Raw genomic sequence first — 27,199 nt, 5'->3', positions numbered from 1 at the left:
CAGTTTTTATGATGGATCAATAGCTCTAAAATTATTGCGGAATAATTTAAGGGTTTTTATAAATCGTAAGCACTGCATTATACCCTGACATATGTCTAAAATTCTAGAGAGATAAAAGTGTTGCCATATTTCAGTTTTATGACTAAAATTGTTTATTGTTTCAAAAAAAAAAAAAACTTAAGATAGAAATGAAGAAAATCTTCAACCTGGGTTATTATTCATTAAAAAGTTGTTTTATTTTAGTAAATATTAAGACGACGACGATTGCCTGCACGCATGCATCAATGGCGATGGCAAAACAATAACATCAACAGAAATGTTTATGATACTAATGAAAATCGTTGTTGGTGTAGTTGTTGTACGGTATATTATTTCCCCTTCCTCTTTTCCCGTTTGGTTAGCGGCATGAAATCTTATTGAGTCCTTGACACGCAAAGCCGGTTTAAAACAAAGAAATGCAAATTTTTTACGATTGCACACCACCTAAACAAAGAAAAAGAAGAACCACCACTGACTGTTTGCCTGCCAACACAAGAACCAAACCCAAGACACTCTCCAAAAAGGAGAGTTAATATATGATTGCATTTTGGGTTAATTAATTTATATTATTTTATATGAACGTCAACGTTTATAAGTTAACTCGTATATGTAGAAAGGTGGTCAGGAAACGAACGAACGAACAACCAACCACTCTGCAACCATCGAATCACAGTTTCGCGGGCAATGGCAATGACAATGATGATGCACTTGCACCTACAAAAAGTTTAAAAAAGTTTCTCCTCTACCAGAGATCGTTATGAATAAAAACACTCTCTCAGCCCAGCCGCTCGCTGCTGATACGTACGTTTGTATAATAAACGACAAATTTATATTTAATGAGCTTCCATAAAATTTGAATTTCAAGAGGAAAATACCGCATAACTTGGGTATAAATGTTAAAAGTGACATGAATTTCTGTGTCTTTTTTTTTCTCTCGTTGGTTTATTTTCTTCATTTGATTGTGAGTGTAAATCAGTGTTTGTATTCTACTACTTTTTTCGTTCTTTCCAAGCTGTTCATAATGACGTTGGAGTTTGCAGTTTCGTAATAATGATGATGATGCACCACCACCAGCACCGGTTGTTTTAAAACAATTTTAGGTTGTGTGTGTGTGTTTTTTTTATTTTTATTATTTCACTTTTGATGTTTCTTGACCGTGTTAAGTTTTGAATTTTAACTACGCGCGGCGGTACGAGCATAAGAAGTAGACGAGGACAGCGAGCGCACCATGTACCACACTGGAAATGAGGATGATCATGATGATGATCATGACTATGGTCAAATAAAATCTTTGTTTTTATGGCAACTTAAGTATGTTGAAGTTTATAACATTGATAACTCTTTAGGAAATTGTTGCTTGGTTGTGTGCTAAGACGACTTTGATGATCTTAAGCTACAAGACTAAAAATTATTTGCCACAAATAAAATGTTTACTATACCTAAATTGAATTTTATGTTGCTTTTTGCTTTTTCCTCCCCTCTTTCTTTAGTTTGTTTCTGACAATTGTAAAACATCTTGGGTGTTCTTTGATCATAGTAAAAATACCCAAATTAGAACACTAACATATTTGAGGTTGTACTTGTTATTGAAACGATTTGTAAACGGTTTCTATTATTAAGAAAAAGTGATCTTTTAATTTACAGTTAAGGAAAAAACTTTAAATTTTTAAAAACTACTTTTTTACATTTCGTTAGCTTAGTGTGCAAATGTGATAAGTCGCTTTTCACAAGTTGTATAGAAGACATAGCAAACGTCTAAAATCCTTTGCGTTAAATATTTTTAATGTACACGCAGAGAAAAAATATAGTTTTGCATGTTTACTGTAACCATTTCAGTATTGTTACACGTTTTCTAACAATATTATAGTCACAATAACTATTTATATGATTGTGGTAACCATAATATGGTTAATTTACGATTCACATGATTGTATCAACCATATATATATTTACAGTAAACAAGTATATGTTTGTGACAACCATTTATATGATGAAGAACTTACCATATTATGTTGCTCTCGGCTTATGAGTATCATAATCTGAGAACAACATATTATGATAAAATTATTCATCATAAATATGGTTGTCATGCTTACAGTAAGCATATATATGGTTGATACAATCATGTGAATCGTAAATTAATGGTACGCTCTATAAAGAACAAGTAAGAAAGTATGGAAGATCAAGCCCGACCATATAATACCCTACACTAAATAAATGAGCAAAAACATTTTTCTTTTAAAAGATCAATAATTTATATTCCTGAGTGATTTTCGGAAGTGGGCCTTATATGGGAGCTATGACCAATGAAATTAGGTCTTGTAATTTATGTCTATATGAAAGTTATTTATGTTGAATTTTGTTTGTATACCAACATTTTTAAAAGATTTATGCACGTTAAAGTGATTTTCGGAAGCGGGTCTATATGGGAGCTATGACTAATTATGTACCGATCGTAACAAAATTTGGTGACATGAATTTTGTATAAATAAAATTTATTTGGAGCGAAATTTGTGGAGATACATAACCGCTAAAGTCCAATTTCGGGAGGACATTTCTATGTGGGCTAGGTGAAATGATGAACCGATTTCAGGCAGTTTCAATAAGCTTGGTCCTTGGACCGAAAATTATAATTATATGTACCAAATTTGATCGAAATATCTTAAAAATTGCGACCTGTACTTTGCGCACAAGGTTTACATGGACAGCCAACCAGACGGACGGACATCTTTTAATCGACTCAGAAAGTGATTCTAAGTCGATCGGTCTAACACACGGTAAAGTGGGTGTTAGACCTCTCCACTATGGTGGTGTAGGGTATAAAAATGCATTATGCTTCGAAATTTTATAATGCAATTGGCCATTTTTACCTTGCCAAGATATTTAAAATCTCTGATATAATTTTTATCTAACCAGGATACCGTTTACCCATTCCTAATAGCAGCCAAAAAACGAAAATTTTTTTAATACCAATTTCAAAACTCCAATTTCAAACATTTTAAAATTTTGTTAAAAAAATTCTAAAAATTTAAGAATTGCCTTTTAGGATTATAATAATATTTAGGATAAATATGAAAATAAAGCTCAAAAAGAATTAGGTCAAAACCTCTCATAACATCCCAGAACCTGCGATTTAAATTTTAGTGCATTATTTAAAAAAAAAAATCCTTATTTTTTACTCTTGCTCAGTTTTAATTAAACGAATGGGGAGTATTATTAATCTATACACAGGAAATATATACTGGAGATTTTACTGTAATCGGAAAACGTGAACTCTTTCACCACCAGGGTCAAAGGTCAAATTATTGAATGAAAGTTTAAGATATTTTGCCAAAAGCTAATTCCTTTTAGAAGCCACACACACAAACAGCTGACAACTGAATACCATAATTTTGCTACAGTAGTTTTCATATGAAATCTAATAAATTTATTTTAATTTAAACTAAATTTCTACAAAACGTTTTTTCTTCATCAATATAATTACAATTACATTTATTTCGTCCAACTTCCTATTTATTTGTATCATAGAGCCGCCTCTGTAGCTCTCGTTTTTTGTTTTTTTTTTTTTTGTAGTTTGTTTTGTTGGCCTGTCTTATGTGGCATGCTGGCCATTTATTTACTGCAACATTTCAATTTGTGACATAATGAGTTACATTTTTTTTTCGCTACAAAATGTAAAACACTCCACACAACATCACATATGTACATAAAAATACATACGTTTATTTATTTTGAGTTTAGTTACGTTTTCGAAAGCTTCTCTTTTGAAGTTCCATTTCTGTTGTATTAATTACCCACCAAATAAAATAAATAAAAGTTGAACAAAACTCATGCCAAACCAAAACAGAAAAAATAATAAAAATAAAAAAAGCAAGAAAACTCAGTCAGTGTCAGTTGAAATTCTGTGTGTTTTGTTGTTCAAGATGCAACACTGTGGTTTTAGTTCGTTGATGTTGCTTGCTTGCCTCTTTGGCTTGATGGTTGTAATGGCGGCTTTTGTTGTTGGTGTTGTTGCTGCTGTAGTTGCTGTTATTGTTATTGCTTTTGTTACATGCGAAATACGAACCGAGTAACATATTTCAGGTTTGCGGTATGCGAAATATTATCTAGCTGACTTGTTTGTGTTTCATCTGGCGTATGGTCAAATTGTTAAGGCGGTTTGATCATAAATTACTTGAAAATTGGTCGGATGGATGACTGGATGGCTGGCTGGCTGTTTGGTTTGTATTGGATGCATGTGTGGCTTGTGAATTTTAAAACAAAACGAACTTAAAAAAAAACAACAACTTTGATCATGAAATTGTATGGTAAAAATTTGTAAAATTCTAAATGTTTTTAAATTACTATTACGCTGGCCTTTTTTGCTAAATGTATTACAAAACTTGTTTTATTAGAAAAAAAGTGAATTTTAACTATAATTTCATTTACTATATTTATAAAATAAGAAAATTTGTTTGTATTTAGTTTCCTTTTTTATATAAATTTCTAACATTTGTTAAAAAGTTAATTGGCATTTGATAAATTTTAATTATGAAAAAATAGTTGATAAATAAACGTTAATTAAAGAATAACAGCTCTTTTAAGGCAACAATACTTTTAAATTACTATGAAATGACATTTATGTATAAATTAATTGACAATATTGTTTAATATTTTAGTCTTATAGAAAAGAAAATAGAAAATAAATGTAGCTGAAATTCTTTACAGTAGATAAGCATTGATCCGTTTTTCTAAGCACAATAGTACTTAATTTTCCAACCAGGTTTAAGCAAACTGCAGCTAGCTTCACTATAGTGTTACAAAATTGTGTAAATATTAAAGTTTGAGAAGTGCAATGCTTTATTTCTGGCTGGGCTTTTAATTTTGAATTACAATTTTAAGATTTTTTATACATTTAAATCACAAATCCAGCTTCATATAAAATTTTCGGAATGTTTTACATTTAATTTGTGAGAATTTTAACTTATTTAAACCGTTATTTCCTATAAATGATTATTCATTGTTAAACATTCATAATTTTATAAATTGACCTACAAGTATGTTTTGTAAAAATTCATATTCATTGAAATATTATTGATTTTGTTCATACGTTTTGTTTTAAGACTTGATTAAAAAATATCTATATTGTGTATTTACAACAACAAAGAAATAACCTTTTTCATAAACGTAGGTAAAAAAACTACATTGTTGTTATTTTTTTTTCTCATATAGAAGATTGTTAAATTTGACACATGAATGGTTCATATGACGTAAATTTGACACATTGAGTAGTTTATAAGAGAACAAGGTCGACATGTAAATATGTATGTCTGTATGTAGTTTTTTTTTATTTTAATGAAAATAAAAAAATGTGACAAGAGAGTAAAGTGTTTGTCTCTGTCTAAAATAAAAGTAAATGCAAACAATAGAAACGAAAAAAAGTTTGAAACATTTGATTGATTTTTTTTTTTAAGTTTTAACAAACTAAAATAGAAAAGAAATTGGAAATTTATACAAAACAATAATGTTTGATTTGGACTTTAATTACAAGTAAAAAATTGATACAGCTGTTTCATGACATTATGAGGTTTTTTAATGATTATTTTAACTAACTTACAGGTTTATGACGTTTTTTGAAAATAAACAAATATTTTTTTTGTTTATGCTTTTAGAATAAATTAATATTAATTAAGCTGTTAGATGTTTGATTTTTATTCAAGCTTTCTGTTGAATACAAGATATTAACATTTCCTATACTCCTTTATTTTCAGTCTCTATAGAGACTGACTTGTATACAAGACATGGAAAGGTTGATACGATCGTACTTTTTTGTAATATTTCATATTCAAACGAATCGTAGTACTCTTTCAATTGGTTTGATACTTTGAAACAATATTTTATGTAAAAATACAAGTTTAGACATTCGAATAAATTCAAAATGATTTGATGTTCCATATAAACATGTCCAATCATGTCGTGTTAATCTTGTTCAGTTTCGTTTTCTGTTAATTTCACCATATTAAAAAGAAGAGAGTCATACTCACTGTCAGCTGAACCTATTTAAGTGGTAAAATGGAGTAATAATTGCAATCTTGTTTATTTTGTGGTTGGATTTCATGTAATTTCAGTACTTTTGGAGTGAAAAATGCACTATTTGATTATTATTCTAATACCGAACAAACATTTAAATTTCCAACAACTCTATTTTGGATTTTTTTGTTGCTTAACTGGTTTTTGAAATAATCGATTCAATTCTGATCGAATTCAATATCTAATTATTCTGTGACATCTGATTCTCTGTCGCAATAAATCATAATGAATTTGGGAATTTCTAAAAATATATCATCGCGGAAATGTTCCCGATTAGAAACCCTAATCATGGGTGTGAAAATTTATGTTTTGTTACAAAATCTGTGAACTTCAAAATCCCATTAAATTAAAATTCCAACCAACATTTAAAAATCTATTAGGCAGCTACTTCACCTAAGAAAATTGATATATGTTGAGACTCAGCATTATATTTCATAATAAATTCTAACTACTACATCCTTAATTCAAAATAAATTACGTGCGTCTTCAACAACAAAACACTTCCTTGGCAAAAGTGATATTTAAGGATATAAATCAATTTCCTCAGCTAATGTATATTTAATACATTTAAAAATATTTGCCAAAGTCTCGTGCTAAACAGGTAAAAACACATAGAGCTACAAATAGAAATCCTTAAAAACAATAGAAACCATAAAAAGTAATTATAAACTCATACGCCCACTGAAACCAAAATCCTTATAAACATTAAGTTTATTGATATATTGACTCAAATTGTACAAGCGAGACTCTTACTCTTACGACAATAAGAAACAAGGACTCTTGCAAGGATATGCGTGAATGGCGAGACAGACAACACTCAAAGCATTTCAGCACTGGAGTGAGTGTCGTCATCAAGTTGTTGTGTTTTATTTAAGTAGCAGCAGCTAAACTATTGACTGTCTGTCATGCTCATACAGTAATAAAGGATATTTAAGGATGTCTACATATCCAACAATTATAAGTGTGTTAAAAAAAGAGAGTGTAACCATTAACTCTATACACTCTGACGCTGTTGAGTAATTGAGCATTTTGTTTTGTTTTTGACTGTAGGTAGAACGAAGTTTTGTTACGGATTGTTTTATGAATGAAACTCCCTGCTGTTTGCTCTTAAGAAATTTTTGTAAAACTCTGTTGGAAGTCTTAAGGTTTTTTTGGTTCTGCTTACAGGAGCTCTAAGATCATGCTGTTAAATTAAGATCACTACCACAGACGTTAACGTCAAGCAGACAGACAGACAACCCGTGGCTGTTGTTGACAAATCTTATAGAAAATTAACTTGGCTCTGGTTTCAATACGATTTTAAGTGTGTTTAGAAGTGTTTACAAAGTACAACTTATGTAGAAAATTGTAATGGTCACTAAATTTTGGTTATATCAAGTTGACATTTTGAATAATATTGGGCAGACTTAAGACGCCTCTCTCAAGTGCTACAGCTTTATTTCATAGTTTTGAAATCTTTGTTCTTTGTCTCCAAAAATAAAAAAACGATTCATTATACAAAGAGTTTTAAAAAATCTTTAAAGATTTGTTTACCATTTCTTAGGTACATAAGTACATACATATTTTAAAAGAAATCTTTATGTGTGTAACATTTTTTCTAGCGTTGCACTTACTTTACTTCAATTTGTCAACAAATTAAAAGTTTTTTTTCTATTATACATAAGTGGCGGCTCTTTTTTAGAAAAAAAAAACTTTATTATTTGAGATTTATTTTCCAATTATAACCCTTTTTTTCTATTAATGTTGGTTGGTATTTATTTTGGTCAAATAAACACAATGGTAATAAATCTCTGGAAAAAAAAGATGCCATACAATAAATAGAAAACTATTGTTATCTAAACAACGTTAGCGCCATTTTAGTTAGGCTTATGGAAGAAAAGAGCTATGAAAACAAACCCAACAATAAATATATGTACATATATGAATCAAAGTGACCTTTTTGTCGCCTTATGTCAACTATTTTCCCTAAATAGCGTATAAAAGAATAGAAAATACTTTAAACCGCTCATTTATCGGTTTATAGTAACGTAAGTGTGCTTAGTTAGAATTTGACTTGAACATGACTCTTGATTTTTGTTTTCTTCTTCGGGCTAGATGATATTTCATCAACCTTTTGCCTTGTTTTGTCTGGCGGTGGCATTTCGATTCAAGTGTCCACAGGTTTTTTTATGGCTCTAAGAATAGTGTTGTTGTTGTTTTCTTTATATTTAAAATTTGAGTTTGTTTGATGCACCGACTGACGACTGACTGACTTTAAACTAGACAAACACGCATGCACAACAATCGTCATAATGGTCATCATTAAATGAAATTTTCACGCAGCAGCTCTGGTCTCTGAATTCTAGCTACTCACTCAACATTGTCAACTTGGCCAGCCAGCCGGCTTTGACTTGTCTGCTTGATTTAGTAAGTCGACTCGACGACAATAAGCATCATTAGCATTAAGCGACGGCTCTTTAAAATCCCAGTTTTTCAGCTTAAGATGCTGCTCAACGATAAATATTGTTTTTTGTTTTGTTTAGTTTTATTGAAACATTTGTGGGGTTTATTTGTTTTGTTTTAACAACAAAAATTATAGTCATTACTGCGGTTGCAATATTTGTTGTTGTTTTACTTTTAAACAAACAATCAAATGTCAACAACAAAGGACTGAAAAAAGTGTCATAAAATCTGAGAACAGTTTTTTTTTTTTAAAAAAGGTGTCATAAAATTTACTAAAATTCACTAAGATTGAAGCGTTTATTAGCGCATTGTTGCAGGGGCCAAGTTAATTAGTCATAATGTTGGGTAATAAATCGCGTAATAAACAATTTATTTATTTTTTTATATTTTTTTTTTGTTTTAAACACTAAATACGAGAGTTTAAAGGGAAATAATTGTTGGGATTTTTGTTTTTTTAAGTTTTTTTCTTGGTAAAAAACTAATTTTATTATAAAACAACAAAAATATTTACTTCCCGTTTGGGAATTACATACTTTTTTCCCCTCCATATGATGATTGTTAACTTCATGCTGTAAAATACAAGTGTTGCAAGATCGGATTTTTTAAATTTAATTTTTGAACACAAAATTGAAAAACTGAAAATTTTTTGTGAGTATCAAATTAATCATTTGAGAGTATTAAATTTTGAACATGAAATAGTATTAAAATAAAACGATCGTATCTCATATTTTTAAATCAAATGCGCTAGAAAGCTCCTAAAATTTCTGAATATTTTAGTTAAATCAATTTTATTTATAGAAAAATCATTGGCAGCAATTTTAAAACGTTTGAGTGCAGCATATGGGTTAACATGATCCGATTTGACTGAAAAATGTTTTTCCAAAAAAGCGTTGAACGACATCAAGGCGAGTTTTGCAAATTTTCGAACGCTACTTGAGATATTCAAAAAAATCAATATATAATTTTGATTTGTTGCTGACAACAATTTCACCTTTGCAAGTTAAACGCTTTTAATAAGAAACCAGTTTTAATTTATTTAAAAATACATTGTAGTTATTTTAAGCCATATGAAGCAGTTGTAACTGATAGACATTTCATTTGTTTATTATTTAATCACAATTTAATTAATATAATAAAAGCCAACGTCATATTTAATAATAAATATGAAATAAATTTAAACTAAACGGTAATTAATCGTTGTCTAATTAACTCAGCGCGTTAGACACAAAGATGCCAGTGCAAATTAACACACTGAACGGGGGAAGAGTATTAAACCCAAACATGAAAATATTTAAAATAAATTTGTTGGAGTTCTACAACCAACACATTAACTGGTTAAATGTTGAGGGTTAAAAAAATATAAAAAATAAAGAAAATAAAATTTAAATAAAATGCAAATTATAAAACTAAACAACAACATTATTGATTAGACAAAAACGAAAAAGGTATAATTTGGGAAGATTTGGTTTGTTTTCACAATCACATACCTGCTCCAGAAATAAAAAACAAAAAAATAAATTTATGTGGGATCAAGAAAAATGTATTTGAAATCAAATACTACTAGCAGCAACATATTTGATAACAAAAAATAAATGAGGAATTTTGTTTAACTTTTTTAAAGCATCTGCTTTTTAGGATTTATGTTTATGGGGCTTAGGAGTTTGGGACAGTGAGAAATAAAAGGTGCAAAATTAGATACAAATTTTAGAGGAATTTATGATAGCTTTGGAATATCTTTATCTCTAACAGAATAGACAAAAAGAATGCTCATAAACATGGCTTAGACCGGATGTTGTTTATAAATGTCTGCTCACTTTTATAAACATTTTAGACAGGTTCATAAATTTTATGTTGTATAAAAAAAAAATTGCCAATTGGCAACTTTTTAAAAGTAAAAGAATTTTCCTGAATTTGCTTGTCAAGTTTTTAAATTACATATTTCAAAGTGGTGGCAAATTAAAGTGTCAGCAGTTGCCACATTTTCAGCTACCACATTTTATTTGTATTTTTTCATATTCATATTGAATTTCTCTCTTCTCCCTCTTCACTAGCATTTTTACGTTTGTTTTAACCAAACCACATAAAATAATATTGAATTTTTGTAAAACAAAAACAAAAAAAAAAAACAACAAGACAGGAGTAAAAACGTAAAACGTTGGTATATAAATAAATCAACTGATATTCAGCAAAAGCCGCAACCGTACAACAGAAAACCGCCAACAGCGTTTAAACGTTAAACAAAAAAATTCACTCATATTAAATGGGGAAAAATGGCAACAGCAATTTGAAGAGAAAACCATAAAAAGGCTAACGAAACTCACATACAAACACTTTTTTGTTGCATACAAAACTACTAAAATAAATATAAAATATTGAAGTGTATGAGTTGTTTGAGTGTAATTTAACGCCATGCCACGCCCGCATATCGCGTGCAACATTTCAAAAACAGCAACAATAACAAAAGATAAACATGTATAGCTGGGTGATAAAGGCAAACTAAAACAACAACTTGAATAATAGGAGAGTCCAGGCAGGGGGAAATTAAGATTTTAAAATTTATATCATAAAAGTACTTTATTGAGTACGAAATTAATAAACTGCGGTTTTCAAAATTGAATTTTTTCCCCAAAATCCTTAACGTTTTAATCGCAGATTCGGCATAATTAGAAGAGCTTTTATTCTCGTTAATATTTTTATACCCTTCACCTTCGTGAAGGGTATATATAAGTTTGCCATTCCGTTTGTAATTTCCACAATATAATTTTCCGACCCTATAAAGTATATATATTCTAGATCGTTATAGATAGCGGGGTCGATTAATCTATGTCCATCTGTCTGTTGGTTGAAATTTTCTGAAGACCCCAGATATCATCGGGATCCAAATCTTCAATAATTCTGCCAGACATGCTTGCGAGAAGTTTCCTATTTAAAATCAGCAAAATCGGTCCACAAATGGCTGAGAAAAAACCAGGACAACCTGACGAAAAAACCAGGACAACCTCGATTTTTGACCTATATCTAAATTACCAAGTCATAAATATAAACAATTTTGATATCTAATGATATTTCAAAGACCTTTGCAACGACGTATATAAGACGAGAGTAAGTTGGACCTACAATGGGTAAAAATCAGAAAAAATATTTTTAACCCGATTTTTTTTCAACAAAAAAAATTAAATAAATAAAAAAAATTTTATATTTAAAAAAAAAAATTTTATATTTAAAAAACAAAATTTTATATTTAAAAAAAAAATAAAATAAAATTCGATAAAAAAATATTTCGATAAATTAAAAAAACAACTTTGGAAAAGAAACAATATTTTGTTTACCTAAAAATATTTAAAATTTGTATTTTGAAGTAAATTTGATGAAGGGTATTTAAGATTCGGCACAGCCGAATATATGTAGCTCTCTTACTTGTTAAATATAAAATTATAATTTATTTAACATTATTATAAAAAGTTTATAATTGGAATTTCGGAAATGATGTAAAAAATTAACTTTTTGGACTGTCTTCTAAAATTTTTCTAAAACAAGTAAATATGTTTTTCTACTTTGCTTTAAATGTAGACAGGTGTATTTTTTTTATAAAATTTTATTCGTAAAAACTAAAAAAAAATATTTTTTTTTTTAAACGTATGTATTTCCTAACTTCTGAACCATTGCGCCAACGGTTAACATTATCCAATTTGATTGAAATTTACATGGAAATTCCAACAAAAAAATTCTCAAGCTAATAAAAGTACTAAATATTGTTTATTTCCAAAAATAAGTACATTATTACTGAATTACCCATCCCCGCCATGAACAGGCTTTTTTTATAAGCGCCAAAGCGCTCATTAAATTCATAAATCCCAGCGGGAATTCAAATATAGTTTTTTTTTGCTTAGATGGCTTGCCATCCTGCCACAGCTAACATGACTGGCTAACTCCTCAGTAAAAAAACCAACAAAGCAAGAAATCCAAAAGGGATTTCCGCCACTATTTACAGTGTGGCAGCCACTACTAAACTAATGACACCTTAATAAGCCGCCTTAATTTTCATGCGTGGCTTATTTTAATGTTGTACGAATATAATTCTAAAACTTTAATGCCACATGCAACTTTCGTCAAGTTTTCATTTATTAAATAATTCCTGTTTTTGTTTTAAGTTCTGTTTTTTGTTTCGTTTTTCTTGGTGTGGCAAGAGAAAAAATACTTTAACTTCTTTTCAATTTTGCTACAATGCATGCCACATGCAATTTTTCTATATTTCTTTTTTGTGTGTGAGCTCTCCAGTCAAACTGTTTTTCAATTTTTGCACTTTTGTCTAGCACAGATCATAAATCATGCCTTAAGATATTTATGTCAGCACTCATGTATTCATTGCACAAATATATAGTATATACAATATGTACGTTAAAATAGTATAACATGCAACAACAAACAGAGTCGCATTTATTTTTAAACTTACAACACAACTTACAACGGTGTCTTGCATTTTATTTAGAGAGAAAGAGAAAATGTTAAATATGTTTTACATAAACATGTGGTTTGATTTGCAACATAAATTTTACAAACTTAATACATTATTACCAAATATATACTTCTCTTCTACAGCAGATTCCTTAAGCCTGCTTCTTGCAGCCTGCCACTATATGCATACCAGCCTTTACATTCTGAAGGAACTAACAAGTGTCAAAAAGTGTAGCAAGTATGAATTTGCAACTATTGAATAAATTATTATATATTTCTTCTGCTATACAAATGCTAGCTTTAGCACTACATTCTCACTGAATTCGTTACTCGTACTCTTCAAGCAACAGTCAAAATATTAGTTTGTTTCCTATTGAAGTTTACCTAGATTTCAATTATAAATGAAGGCGTTACAGTTTTCCTCTTCTATGACATTCGTTTCTTGCTTACTTTTTTTTTTTTTTTGATTGCAACAAACACTATTGATGTTTATTTGTTGTCATGTCTTGTTTAAATTTTTGTGGTCATGTCAGTGTAATTTTGTGTCAAAATTTAATTTATAACACATTAGATGTCGTATTATTTTCAATGTTCTTAGATGTAAACCACTTGCCACACGAGTGTTTAGTACAACAATACTCACAATGAACGTTGTTGTGGAAACTCTTTAGGTTTTTGTTGCATGAGTAGAGAGAATTTGGTTATAAAAATATTTGACAGTTAAATGTGCCAGTAAATTTATTAATTACAATGTGCTACACATTGTGGGTCATGATTGGGCTAATGATTCCAATGCAAAATGAAAATAGAAAATGGACTATATTCATTAACAGATCCGAGCCTGATAGAATTTCCGAAGCCCTAAGATAACCCATCAGATAGTCATGTGAATTTTAGTAATGAAAATCAGTAAAAAAAATTCTAAACTTTAGAATAAGTAAAGACCTAGGACAACCTCAATTGTTTACCCCAAAAGTATCTTTATTAAGTTGCCAGATAACTTAAGTTAATTAATATTTATTAAATAAACTAAAATCTGAAACAAATGCATTCTGCGTTGTCTTTGCATCAATATATCACATAATCATGAGAATTTTGGTATAAAAAATCAGCAAAATCGACCCATGAATGGTCGAGATATAAGAAAAAATACTTTTTTTTGTTCTAGTGAAAGTTAAAAATTTTGAGTAAAAAACTATCGACTTCACCTACTTTCGAGTGGCCGTAAATTTGCAAATATTTTTTTCAATATCTCAGATACCAAGATCTGTAAATAGTAAAACGCAACTTAGAAATTTGAATCGGCTTTTGTTCAATTTAATATGTTTTGATACTTTTGGAAGAAAATCTCAAAAATCTTTTAAAAAAACCAAATATACCCATCACCATATACCCTTCACCAAATTATACTTCAAGTTTTTATCATTTTTTGGAAAAAAAAATTTTCGAATAAATTTTTTTAAATTTAAAAAGAAGTTTTTCCATTTTTTTATATTTAGCGAAAAAGAAACTTTTGGTGAAAAAATAATTCTGGTTAAAAAATATTTTTCCGATTTTGATCCTTTGTTGTTCCAACTTACTATGGTGTTATATACGTCGTTGTAAAGGTTTTTGAAATATCTATCATTAGATATCCATATTGTCTATATTAATGACTTAGTAATCGAGGTTGTTCTGGTTTTTTCCTTATATCTCAGCCATTTGTGGACCGAGCCGGAAGAATACCTTAGATATTAATGTATGAATCGAGTATGTAAGTTATTTTCATCTGTATGCCTAAAAATGTGATGAAAATAATTTGAAGTCGTATGAAGAATGATGATAACAGCTGTTAATGTTGTTTTGCTTTGTTTACATAGAAATGCAACCCTGAACTAATACGACTTGCTTGTTTTTTTTTTAAATTTACAAAATATTTTCATCCGTATTTTCTTTCAATGTTGAATGGTTTCATTACATATTACATTTAGACTATCCAATTCATATTATTTTGACAGATAATATTACTTGTGGGACAATGTAAACGGGGCTGTAACATTTAGTCGGTTAAATCTGACTTAAACTTAGTTTAGTTTTATTTAACCGGTTATTTAATTAAATCCAAGCTAGAAATAACAAATCAAAAGGAGTAATTTACTTTTTTTTACAAACTAATTACGCTATTAAACAAATTCTATGAAATGAAATTAAAGTTAATTTGACTTTTTTCTAATAAAACCACATAATAAACCATAAAACTTACATAATCATTATTTCAAACAAAAATAACAAATTAAAAAAGAAAAATATTCAACTCACTAATTAGAACAAATTTAAATATTTTACTCACAAAACAAACAAAAAACCAAATAACAAACTGCAAAAACAAATCTAATTATCATTATGCAGCTCATTATGTTGTTGATGTTTATTTTTTTTTTTTGGATTAGTTTTGTTGTTGTTTGTAAATAAACAATTAATAATTGGCTTTTGAATGGCTGCCAAAATGCCAATTGCATGATTTTACAATAATTAAGTTTTTTTTTCTCTAGTTGGCAGCATAACCAAACAAAAACTATTCAAAAAGCATGCAAATTTTAAATAATTTATTTATTTTAATAAATGGAGTTATGTTTAGTTTTTTTTTGTTTCTATTTCATGCAATTTTTACCAGACAATTGGAAAAAAAAATTATTTGTGATAAATTGTAATTTTAACAAATCAACCTGCATAAATTATTTAAATTATTTTCTAACGCATGTTTTCATTAATTATTTATGACACAAATAAATTTATAAATTTATAAAACTTGTTTTTGTTTTTCCAACAAACTGTCAAACCTAAAACATTAGCACAAATGACTGACTGGATAAATAAAAACAATAATAAACAATTTTTTGAAATGGAAAAATAGTTGTTTTTAATTAAATTTGTAAATATAAACAAAAACAAATTTATTTCATTTACTAAAAACAAATTGAAAGTATTTATGAATTATTTTTTTGTAGCGACAAGCTGTATGGTTTCGTGTAATATTAGGGGTATTCAATTGAAGTTTAGTATTTGAAAATACACATTATTGATGAGTTTTCAAGATAAATTGGAAAGGATGTTACTTTTAGAATCATTTAGGACAATTACAGAGACTCTGGGTGTATCTGCAGACAAGCAAAACGCTTAGCAGTTTGTGTTTGTTTAAAAAAAAAATTTGATAATAAATATTTTGTTATATCCCGGATTTTATTTTGTATTGCAGTGCTTCAGTATTAATCAGCTTATTAATAAGTCATTATTAGACTACTTCTATGTAATGTATTCGTTATATGGTAGTCATTGTAGAGAATATTATTCAGTAATTGCAAATCATTACCAAGTTTTTGTTATGTTCTCACAACTCAAACTTTAATTAGTGTTTCTAACATTTTTTTTAAGGCTAAACTTTACACTGTCAACATTTAGCCTTTAAAACGCAATTAAAACAAAATTAAAATACAAATACGACGACTATATTTAACTTTTAACTAACAAAAATAGTTAATATTTTTTGTTTAAAGCTAACAAAAAACTAAATAAAAAACTTTATTTAGTTTTGCTATTCACAAGAAGTACTACAACTAACAACAACAAAATAAATTCTATATTAAATTAAACATATTCATTAGTTTCTATTTAGAAGTTCATTTATTTTGAGATGAAGTGTTTTTTTCTTTTATTTTTTTTTTTGTTCTTCAGTTTATTTCAGAAGAAGAACAGAAAAAAAAGCAGCGAACGAACGAAAATAAGTTAAAGTTTTGTATGTCAGTAAACATTTTTAATGTATTTTTCATGTAAATTGTTTTCGCAACAAAACGTTAAAAACGTTTACGTACTTTTTGTTTTTTTTTTGTTTTGCTGTGAACAAACGAACGATTCATCCATGAAACTAAAGTCAACTACACTGGGCTTCACTGCTGAGCGAAAGCAAGAGAGCAACAAATATTTATAAGAGAGAATCAGGCAGTCAGTCAGTTAGTCGTCCTCGTCTACGCCAAAGATACAATAATGTTACTTAGCAAACAAACAAAAATAAAACAATTCACATACAAACATATGATTGTACATATTTACAGCAGAGTTTTGAAATAAAAAGACCTAGAATTTTATGTGAATACACTCGTTTATATTTAACTAGTTGTGTCTGTCTGTCTTTGGATTTCATTTATTTGCCGGTCCAAAACATCTCGTTAACTTCTCAAGTAGTATTTTTGTTTTCTGTTTCACTTTAATTTTGTTTTTAAATATTATTAATTAATTAAATAAATTTTTCACAAAAAAAATAAATAATTGTTTTTGTTTTTTGCACACAAGTTTATATGTTAAATATTTAACTTGGTCGTTGGTTTAAAATAGTAGACAAACAAACTTCAATATACATCCCAGCAAAAACTTTCAATACAAAGTAATGGGTTAAAATGCTAATATAATGATTTTTCAGTACTTGCACAGTGGTATTTTATAGTCTTTGGAGGCATGCACTTACCACAAATGCTTACCAATAGAGAGATAAATAAGTCATTACTTTGCCATCACTAAAGTAACTAGTTACATGAAGCGACTAAAATAACTCATTGATTATATGGAATTTCAGAAGCTCTCTATCAGTAAAAATGGAATATTATGCTAGTTCTACAGTACGATACGGTAATGGATCAGGTGAAGACTGGTTTTGTATTTCGGAAAAGATATACAGCCCAATTATGAATAAAAATTCCCCGGGAGTTTTTTCCCCTTTCCCATTTTTCCTATTCAAATTCAATGTGAAAAAATTCCCGGGGAATTTTTTATTCAAAATTGGGCTGATAGTGAAGCTTAACTCTTTCAGTCACGCTTTTTTGTGTATAAGTTTAAAATCAAAACAATAAAAAGTAAGAAAAAATAAATCAAAACATAAAAAACACCCCATTCCAAGGTTTTTTGTGGAGTGAAGTGGTTAGTTTACTAACCATTAATAACCATAATAAAAATATTTCGTATACATTTTTTCAAATCGAATATTTTTGACTAAATTTTCTGACCAAGCAACCGAAATTGCAAAGTAACACTGAATACTATGAACAATAAACACTCTATGCTCTTTTTTATTGAATGCGTGAAAGTCTCTTAAAAAAACAGATTTTTACAATATTTTCAAATATATATGTTTATCTAAAGAACCCTGACTGCAAAGTTTTCAAAAATCATAAACGATGACTTCAAAAAATATAATTGTTTAGTAAAATGGCAATAGATGCTAATAAACTATGTTTTAAAGACTGTAGAAAAGGTGGTTAGTAAAGTGACCACTCAACCGCAAAGAGTTAAGAGGACAACAAATAAGTCATTATTAGACTACTTCTAATTAATGCAAAATTTGTATGGTAGTCAATTACTCAGTAATTGTAAGACATGTTTTGCTGGGATATTTACAATATCTTGGCCAAAGACAGCAAAATGTTTTCTTTGTAAATAAGTTTTTGCATGTCATTTTCAAATTATCATAAAATTAAACAAAATGTCCAAATAGTTTTAATTTACTTTACGTTACTTTTTTTGTACAAAAATCTCAACTCAAAGATTAAGAAATACGAGTGAGTAGTAGTAAAAGTTGTAAATTAATATTATTTCCTGCTAATGCCTTAATATATTTAACTTAACTTAAATTTTGTTAAAACTTTAATTATTAGCATTTCAATTTATAACAGCACGTGTTTAAGTTTGTGTTTTTTTTTGTTTTGAACAATATTTTTGCACTAGCTGTCGTTTTGCTTTGAAATTGTAATTGTTGGTCTATTGATTTGAAATTTATGCCTTTTTATAGGTCAGTAAATAAAGTTTTGTATTTTTATGTGATAATAAAATTTAAATATTTAATAAGTTCTAATTAAATAATGATATTGCACTTTAAAGCTTATAAAACTCATACAATACTGTTGCAAATTGTTATAAATTTTATGGATATTTAAATGTTTCTTGGAAAAACATTTGTTTTACAAAATTCTAATTACACTACACACGTAATTAAAGCTTATGGAGAATAGTTTAACCTTTATTGTAAATAAGTAGTTTAATTATTGTTTTATTTGAAAAAAAAACTGATTGTTATTTATGGGGGACTTCAATTGCAGCACACAGTTTAAGGCAACAGTAATGTAACAAGGAATACTTTAGCAAAAATGAGATAATGACTTTAAATTTTTGAATAACCTTAGTGACTGTTACGTGGCGAATTGAATTAAATCTAGGCGAATTCACTTATTTTTTATATATGGAGTTTGACATAAATGCGTTCCGGTGAATATTTTTTATATGTGTATTTTTAAGATTATCGCGTACTATTTCTATAACCAGCTCTGTTCCCGATGACACCTTATTAAATGCATCTTGTTTTCAACTTTCACGACAAGGATTTGTTACAAACCGGACAAATCCAGGGGGTGTAAAAAGGAAATTTCCTCCCAAAACTAAAAAGTTTTAATATATAAAAGGAAAGAAAAACGAAAAATAAATTTTACTTTATTCCCCTCCCCCCAAATCGATGCCCTAGATCTGTTGTAGTCGTTACATGTAGCTAGTTATTTTAGTGATGAAAAAGAAACGACTTATTTGTGATAACTACTTGCCTCCAATGACACTGAAAGACGAGAATATTTGCATTTTAATCCATTACTTTGTAATGAAATAAAATGAAACTTGTAGAATATTACACAATTACAAATAAAATGTGAATTTTTAACCCAATTACTATTCATTAAAATAATGTTTGATACTTTTGAAATTTATAGTCTAGAATTAAACGAAACGACAAACGTTAAATTACAATTCTTCATACAAATTGCTTACGCTTCCAAACGTTTCGTTTAACAAAATTAGGCCCTTAATTAAAAAGTAAAAAAAATCAATGTTTCAGATTTATTTTTTTAAATATTAGTTTCAAATTGAATAAGCCTAATGAATAATAAAGTTAAAACATAAATCACTTATAAAAAGCTCAAAAATAAACTTTGAAGTCATAAATAAGAGTTGTATTCCATTATTGATGACATTTGTTACTATTTGCTCTTCGATTCGATAACGATTTAATTATTTGAATTAACTGGCCTTCTAAAAAATTAGTTTAAAACAGTCATCCAAAAATAACACGACAATAGCAATAACAATAACAACAGCAACAAAAATCTCGATAAAAACTTTATACTAAATACTTTGTAATTATTATTGTTCCAATTAGTTCAACCCAACGCATTAAAATGTTATTCAACCTAAAAAAGATCATCCAAAATAAAAAAATTAAATGTTTAAAATATAATATGCTTAATTTTGTTGGAAATTTATAAAAAAAAAAAGAAAATATGCAATTAACTAAAAAAAAATATAAATTTATTATATTTTATCTGGATTTTTTAATCTGCTTTTTGACTGGCATTAATTCTTGTAATGATTTGTCTGAGTTTTGACCGTAAAGCAGTCAACCAAATAAACATATTCGTAGCAACATTTCAAACATTTTTCAAATTGGAATTGAAAAAAAAATAAAACAACTGGCAACATTTTGTTTAACTTTTTATAATTAATTGTTTAATTTTGCTTAATTTATGAGTGCAGAAATTTTCGTTTGTTTTTGAAACATTTTCACGAAAAAAAAAAATAATAAAAGCAGCCAGGTATTTATTTATATATTTTATTAATTGTTTATAAAAACACAACATTGATGATTTATTATTGTAAACATTTAAAGCATTTATTGTTGACTTATCTGTAGAAACATTTAAATTTAATTTTTATTACACTGAACTTTAGCACTTATTTTGTTTATGAACAATTTCAAAGTTTATTGTGTTTCATGCCTAATAATTATTTAGTCAGTTGATCTTGCAATTTGTTATTGATGTTTATTATTTTGTTTTATAACATTTTGATAGATTTTGTGGTAAACGTTTTATGGGAATTTATAACATTAAAGGGACTTTCACGTGAATTAAATTGCACTTTTCCTGTAGTTTATAGTATCCGACTAAAGTACTACATTTCGATACCGATGCGAATTTCTATTAATTAATTAATTTAAAAATTATGTTTAAAATATGAAATATAAATATGTTCTGTCTACTTAATTATGATTTAAATACAAAAAAATTGGTTACATGAATCATATTTTAGAACTCTTAACCAAATCGCTGATGCTAGAACCAAAAAACTTAATTGTTCCGATCGGTTTATTCAATTGACTGGAAGTCTATTCGGTTGTTGCAACTAAATTGTTTTTTCTTTGTGTAAAAAAATATGATCTAGTTATGGATATAAACTAAAATGAACGGTCTAGTTTTGTAAATAGACAAAGAACTAGAAAACATTTATTTTGTAATTACATTACATTTTTGTAGGTATAACAAATTTATTCACAAAGAAAATAAATTTGTTGCGACAACCGATTTTGTTGTCTTAAATCGATTGCAATTTCCAAATCAATTTATTTATTAAAAGGAAAACAAATCTAATGTTTAATTCATATAAATAAAAGTGGGACTTAAATCACTTAATCTATTTTACATTCACTTAAACTTTTTCGTCTTAAATGCTAAAGAACTGGCGAAAAATTTTAATTATCATAACGGGAATTACCCCGCAGTCGATATTACGTGAAACTGGGGCCGCATTCGTGATCGAATGAGCTATCGTATCGAAAATTGATTTCGATATCGAAATTATGATAAAATGTACTAAATTTCTTGCTCGATATTGAATGCCATAATCTCAAATAAGAAAATTACGATCAATTTTACTGGATATCGAATGCGGTAATTTGGCCCCTGATCGTAATTTTCTAATTGAAATTATGGCAATCGATGTCAAGTAGGAAATTTAGTAAATTTATTTATAATTTCGATATCGTAATCATTTTTCGACACTATAGCTCATTCGATCACAAATGCGGTAATTCGGCTCTAGATCTTTTAATTTTGGTAGAATTTTTTGTAATTAATTTTATATCTTTTTGAAATCAAATAAATTTTAAATATACTACCTATTTAGGGATCGTAGAGATAATCTACGATTTAGTAGGGAAAATATTTTCTGAATTAGTTACGCACAGTGTAATTTTCAAAATATAAAACTTGCTATTTTGATGTTAACTCTTTGAATCGATCATATGTTGATATACAAGAAAGTAAACAGAAAATCCTCATCAGTAAAAAAATAGATAAAAGCATATGAAATCGAAATATATCAAATTTCTATCACACACACTTGACTGACCTGGAAATGGTCCTAGATTTGAAAAGCAAAGTATCCAGAACATTACTGATTGGTTTCGAAAATTATGCTGAAGAAATTTGCTAAGAGATATGATTTACAAATGTCACCTATTGACCGTCGGTACATTGATTAAATTAAATTTCGTACAAAATTTTAAACATCGAAAAAGGTAGGTATTTATTTCTAAATTCGAAATTACAAAGTAGCGCTAAATCCTCAATTGCCTGCAACATATGAAATTTGTTAAAATCCTTTTTACTACCTTTTATTTTTAAGTCCTTCTAATAGATTATCATTATCTGATGATGATAAACTTAGAATACTTTAAATTTAATTCATGGTTTTATTAAACAGCTGTAGTTCTTAAAATTTTAGTTTAACCGAAGATTAAGTGCCTTAATCCAAACACCTACTTATAATCCTTGAAAAGGGTTGAGCTCAATTGCAAGATTAAGGGCATGGATATGAGTTTTGTGGAAATCTTAGGCACTTGAGAGAGTTTGAAAGAAGGTAAACACGACAATGTTTTAACTAAAGAAATTTGACACATTTTATAATGATTACCAAAAAAAGTTTCACTCTTTATAACAGCATAAATTGCTGCACGATTTTCAGATTGGGTTTAAAAATATCGAACAATCCCAATTAAAATTACCTCCATTTTATATTAATTTGCTCAATAGTTTCGGAGATACATATTTAGAGAATAGATGCAAACAAATATTTGTGGTTTAAAAAATCATAAACGTGAAAAAATGTTCGTTTTTATTCTTCAATCATATCATTAAAATATATCTATAAATTTATACTTCTCATTTTGACTAAAATTGCCATATTAAACCATATTTATTTACTCTTCTTTAGGATGAGCAATAACAAATTAATGAATTTGCCATTCCTCCAAAATTTATCGATTTACCGACGGCATATTGTAATCGCTATTTTGCTTGAACTATTTGATTTATTTTGACAATGTTGCCATAATCGCGTGTTTTTCTTTGCTGTTTTAAATGTTAAAGTTTAAAAATGAATACTCACTTATAACATCATGTCCATGACAATCTAAATCCAGGTGATGGTTCATCACCAGCGACGGTTGTAATCCAGTTTGATTGTGATTGTGCAAGGGAAGCTGGTGAGCCAAATGGCCACCAATCTCTGCCATTACCATATATTATGTTTAAAACTGGCGTTTTGTAAAAAAAATTTCGAAAATTTTTATACAATTTGTGTTTATTTACGTTTAGTTTTATAAACAAAACTGGTAAACTTTTGGGAGAAAAATCCGTAACTCTGCTTATTAGGGCGTTATTTGAAATTATGTTTAAATTTTATTTTTTTTTAATTTTTCAAAACAGGAAATTTTTTATTTATGAATAGGTATTTTTTGTGTGTGTATGTGTTAAAATTTTTGAGCAATTTGGTATTTAAATTTTTTGCTTTTGTATTGAGATTTTTTTTTTATTTAATTTTTTAAGGCACTAAATATTTTTCTTTTTTTTATGATTATTAATATTTTATTAAATTGTGATGTTTTTTTCATTTGTTAAGATTTAACTTTTGGTAGTTTTGTATTTGTTATGATTCCAATTTTTAATATCAGCTGTCACTTTTGTTTAAAATATTTCATTATTTATTTGAAACACGCGTTTTTCTTTTTTTTGCTTTCAATAATTCTATAAAAACTAACAAAAACAACAAAATAATAAAAAATATACATATATATTTTTGTTCGTCGTCGCTTGTTAGAAAAATTTTGAAACGCGCGGTTACACGGTTTTATTTACGGTCTACGGACAACCAGGGTTGTATTTTTTGTCTGACATTTAGCAACAGCGTCTACTGTGAACGAAGTAACGTTAGCGCAGCAAAGTCTCACGTACAACTAAACCGGCCTTATGTTCTGCCCAGTGCTGTGTGTTGAAAACCAGAGGTGCTGGTTTTTCCTCTTCCTCTTTGTCCGCCTCATTAAAAACTACCAGTTTTCGATATGTGTTTTTGTTGTGTTTAATACGCGTGTGATGATGATGTGAGGCAGTCGAACGTGTATAGAAAGTGAGTGTGTGTAAAACCACCCTCTTTTTCGAACTTGATTCTATCATTGTCTCTCTCTCTTTCGCGTAGTGTGTGAGTGCCTATAACATCACCTAAGTGTGAAGAGCTCAAATAGATTTCCAAAAAACCAGTTTTAATGTTTATTTTCGAAAGGGGAAGTAAGAGCAGGGTGTTTGTTTAGTGGTTTATGTTCGAATTTTCCTACTAACAGGTGTCGTTTCGTGTGCTTAACACCAACTATCTCTTTCTCTCTTAAGCTGTTAGGTGTACATTTGTTTAAAATCTTTTAAACGCATTTTCATGTGCACTTGTGCTTATGGCCTGCATTTAGGTGTCGTATACAATCTCTCTTTTTCCTAAATATGTATTATTTCCGTTTTTAATACAACTTTTTTTTTGTTGGATTTTTTGTAAATGGCGTCTTAACGGACCAATCGTCTCTGGCAACAGAGCATGCGTCTACTTTTATGGAGTGTTTCGAATTGTTTTGCATTCTCAGTAGTTGCTTCGTTAGACGTTTATCATTTCTTTTGTTGTGTGTTTCATAAACCGTCTGTATGTGCTGCCCCACCTTCCAATTAGAGTTTGTCAAGAGTTTCCTTTTAGTTGTTGGCGTTGTTGTTGTTGTTTTCTTCATTTTCGAATAGTTAGCTGTGTTTGTATATAAAAAACACTCTGTAACGATTTTAGTTTTTTTGAAATACTCTTCGAAAGTTGGTTTATTAACACGCTCAGTTTAGTGGATTTTAAAGATTTTTGCTGTATTTAAAATATTTGATTTTTTTTTTTTCATTTGTACCACAAAAGCTTTAAGTTGTTGCTGTATGGAGTTTTTAAACGTTTTATGAAAGAGTGAAAAAAGAAAAACAACAGCAAAGCAACTCCCTTATGGAGTCCTATTGTTGAAATCTAAGGCAGTCTAGGGCAGGCATGGAAAATAAAATGTTTCCTCGGCATTAAGATAATATTTAAATAGTACTTTTTTAGTCTCAGAATAATAAAATTTAAACACAAAAATTTCCTATAAAAAACAGTTATACACGTAATTGTCTATAGAAAATACTTTTATATACCTACGAGATTTTCTATAGAAATAAATTATTTTCTGCAACATATTTTTAATAGAAAATAGGTACTTTTATACAAAATACTGTTATATAGGAACATTTTTATAGAAAATACTGTTATACATACATACAAATTTGTATAGAAAATTCAGTTATATATAAAATCGTTTAGCTTTAGTTTTTCTTGAAATCATGCATGCTGCAGCATGCTGTTTATTTTTCAAATGGTTTCAGCTCCTATGCAACGAATAGTTTCTTACGTTTGCTTGACTCTCTTCTTTTCAATACCTATGGCCAAATTAAAAGAAATCGAAAGTAATTTAAATGAAAACGACATTTTATATAAAATATTGTTTGAAAGTATCAGATGAGTTGCGGTACAACTGCGGTACTTTTAAATATGAGATAGTTTCAAAAAAAAGTACATTTTATAATTATGTCCATCTCTGGTCTAGGGTCTTCTTGGGGTATTGTTTTGTTTTTTTGTTGCCCCACCAGCGTCTTTGGTTTTTGTTCTCGATTATTTTCTCCATTTTGCAAAATTTTTTGCTCAAAAAACTTGCTTAACAAAATGGTTGCACTTGTTCCTTCCTGCTCTCGTATACAGTTTGGGAGACATACACACACATCGAAACTGATTTGAAAATGTCTGCACCAAAAATAAACAAAAAAAAATAAAACAAAGAGTAAAAAAGAAACAAACTGTATTTAAATTTGCATGTTGCCACCAAATTGTGGGTTGTTCTTTTGTTGTTGCTGTTGATTTGTAAGCCTAGCAGTTGGTTGTTGCCATTGTTGTTTTTTAATTTCTTCTTCAAACAAGTGTTGCTGTTGCATTTAACGCTACATTGCCGTCCTATTGTTGTTGCGATTGTTCTGCTGCTATGCCACAAGAGGACTCCATTTGCCACCTCTCCACACACATGCGAAAACCGTTTGCATTACACTGCTTACTTGCAACCAGCAACAACATCAACCAACATTCGAACAACTGCAATTCTCATCAACAACATCTTTTACAATTATTGATCTTTTGATTTTGGGTCTGTTTGTTTGACTGTCTGCCTACAAGGCCTGTGGTAGTTGTTGTTTATTGTCGTTGCTCTTGTCGTACGCTTTTGTTTGAAATTTTAATGAATATTTGTGTCTGTATCTGCATGTACGTACGTTTTTTGTTTGTTAAATGAGCTCCAATGTACAATGTATTGCGTTTCAATAGAATGGGGCACGATTGTTGCCACACAGATGTATGTACCTACATACATTCGTACATAGTCATACATATTGTATGTTGAATGTATCCATTTCAGTGGATATTGGGTTTGTGTGTGTGCAAATGTTGTTGTTGTATATGTATTGTAAATTACAATAAATCATGACACAGTGTAACGATTTATGGCAGACAAAAACAATTTTATTTTGCAACATGTATAAATTTTGCAATACAATTTACATACATACTTATAAATATGGACATACCAATAAGCTTTTTTTAATAAATTCTAGGATTGTGTGATTATTTAGTCATAACGGAATCTTACAGCATGCTTTTATAAAACTTATAACTCATTCAATTCGCTACGAAAAAAATTATTATTATTATTATTTTGGACTTTATTAAACGAACTGAAATTTTGAAATTTTTACATACAAAATATACACACTATGTATGAATTTTTATTTTGAATTATATTTTTTCAATGCTGGCTACCGATTCTAAACGATAAAGATAATTCCAGTTATTTTGTTAACGGTATCTTAGCGGTAACTGTATTTCCTGTTATTTCGGTAGCCATATTTTAATAATAAATGTAATATCA

The 27,199-nt window shown here is 28.5% G+C and overlaps 1 protein-coding gene across 1 annotated transcript in view; it reads right to left on the bottom strand.

Moving 5' to 3' along the window:
* The window catches only part of tup (LIM1_Isl and LIM2_Isl domain-containing protein tup), a 53,708-nt gene extending 30,105 nt beyond the window's left edge, over window positions 1–23,603 (bottom strand). Inside the window, exon 1 of the mRNA XM_065500996.1 lies at window positions 23,296–23,603. Coding sequence (XP_065357068.1) covers window positions 23,296–23,428 — 133 coding nt within the window. The 5' untranslated portion in view covers window positions 23,429–23,603. The remainder of the gene's footprint in view (window positions 1–23,295) is intronic.
* Window positions 23,604–27,199: the final 3,596 nt, after the last annotated feature.

Source organism: Calliphora vicina, chromosome 2, assembly GCF_958450345.1.
Source record: "Calliphora vicina chromosome 2, idCalVici1.1, whole genome shotgun sequence".
NCBI classification, from domain to species: domain Eukaryota; kingdom Metazoa; phylum Arthropoda; class Insecta; order Diptera; family Calliphoridae; genus Calliphora; species Calliphora vicina.
The sequence above is the reverse complement of the archived record's forward strand: the minus strand, read 5'-3'. Positions and strand labels throughout refer to the sequence as shown.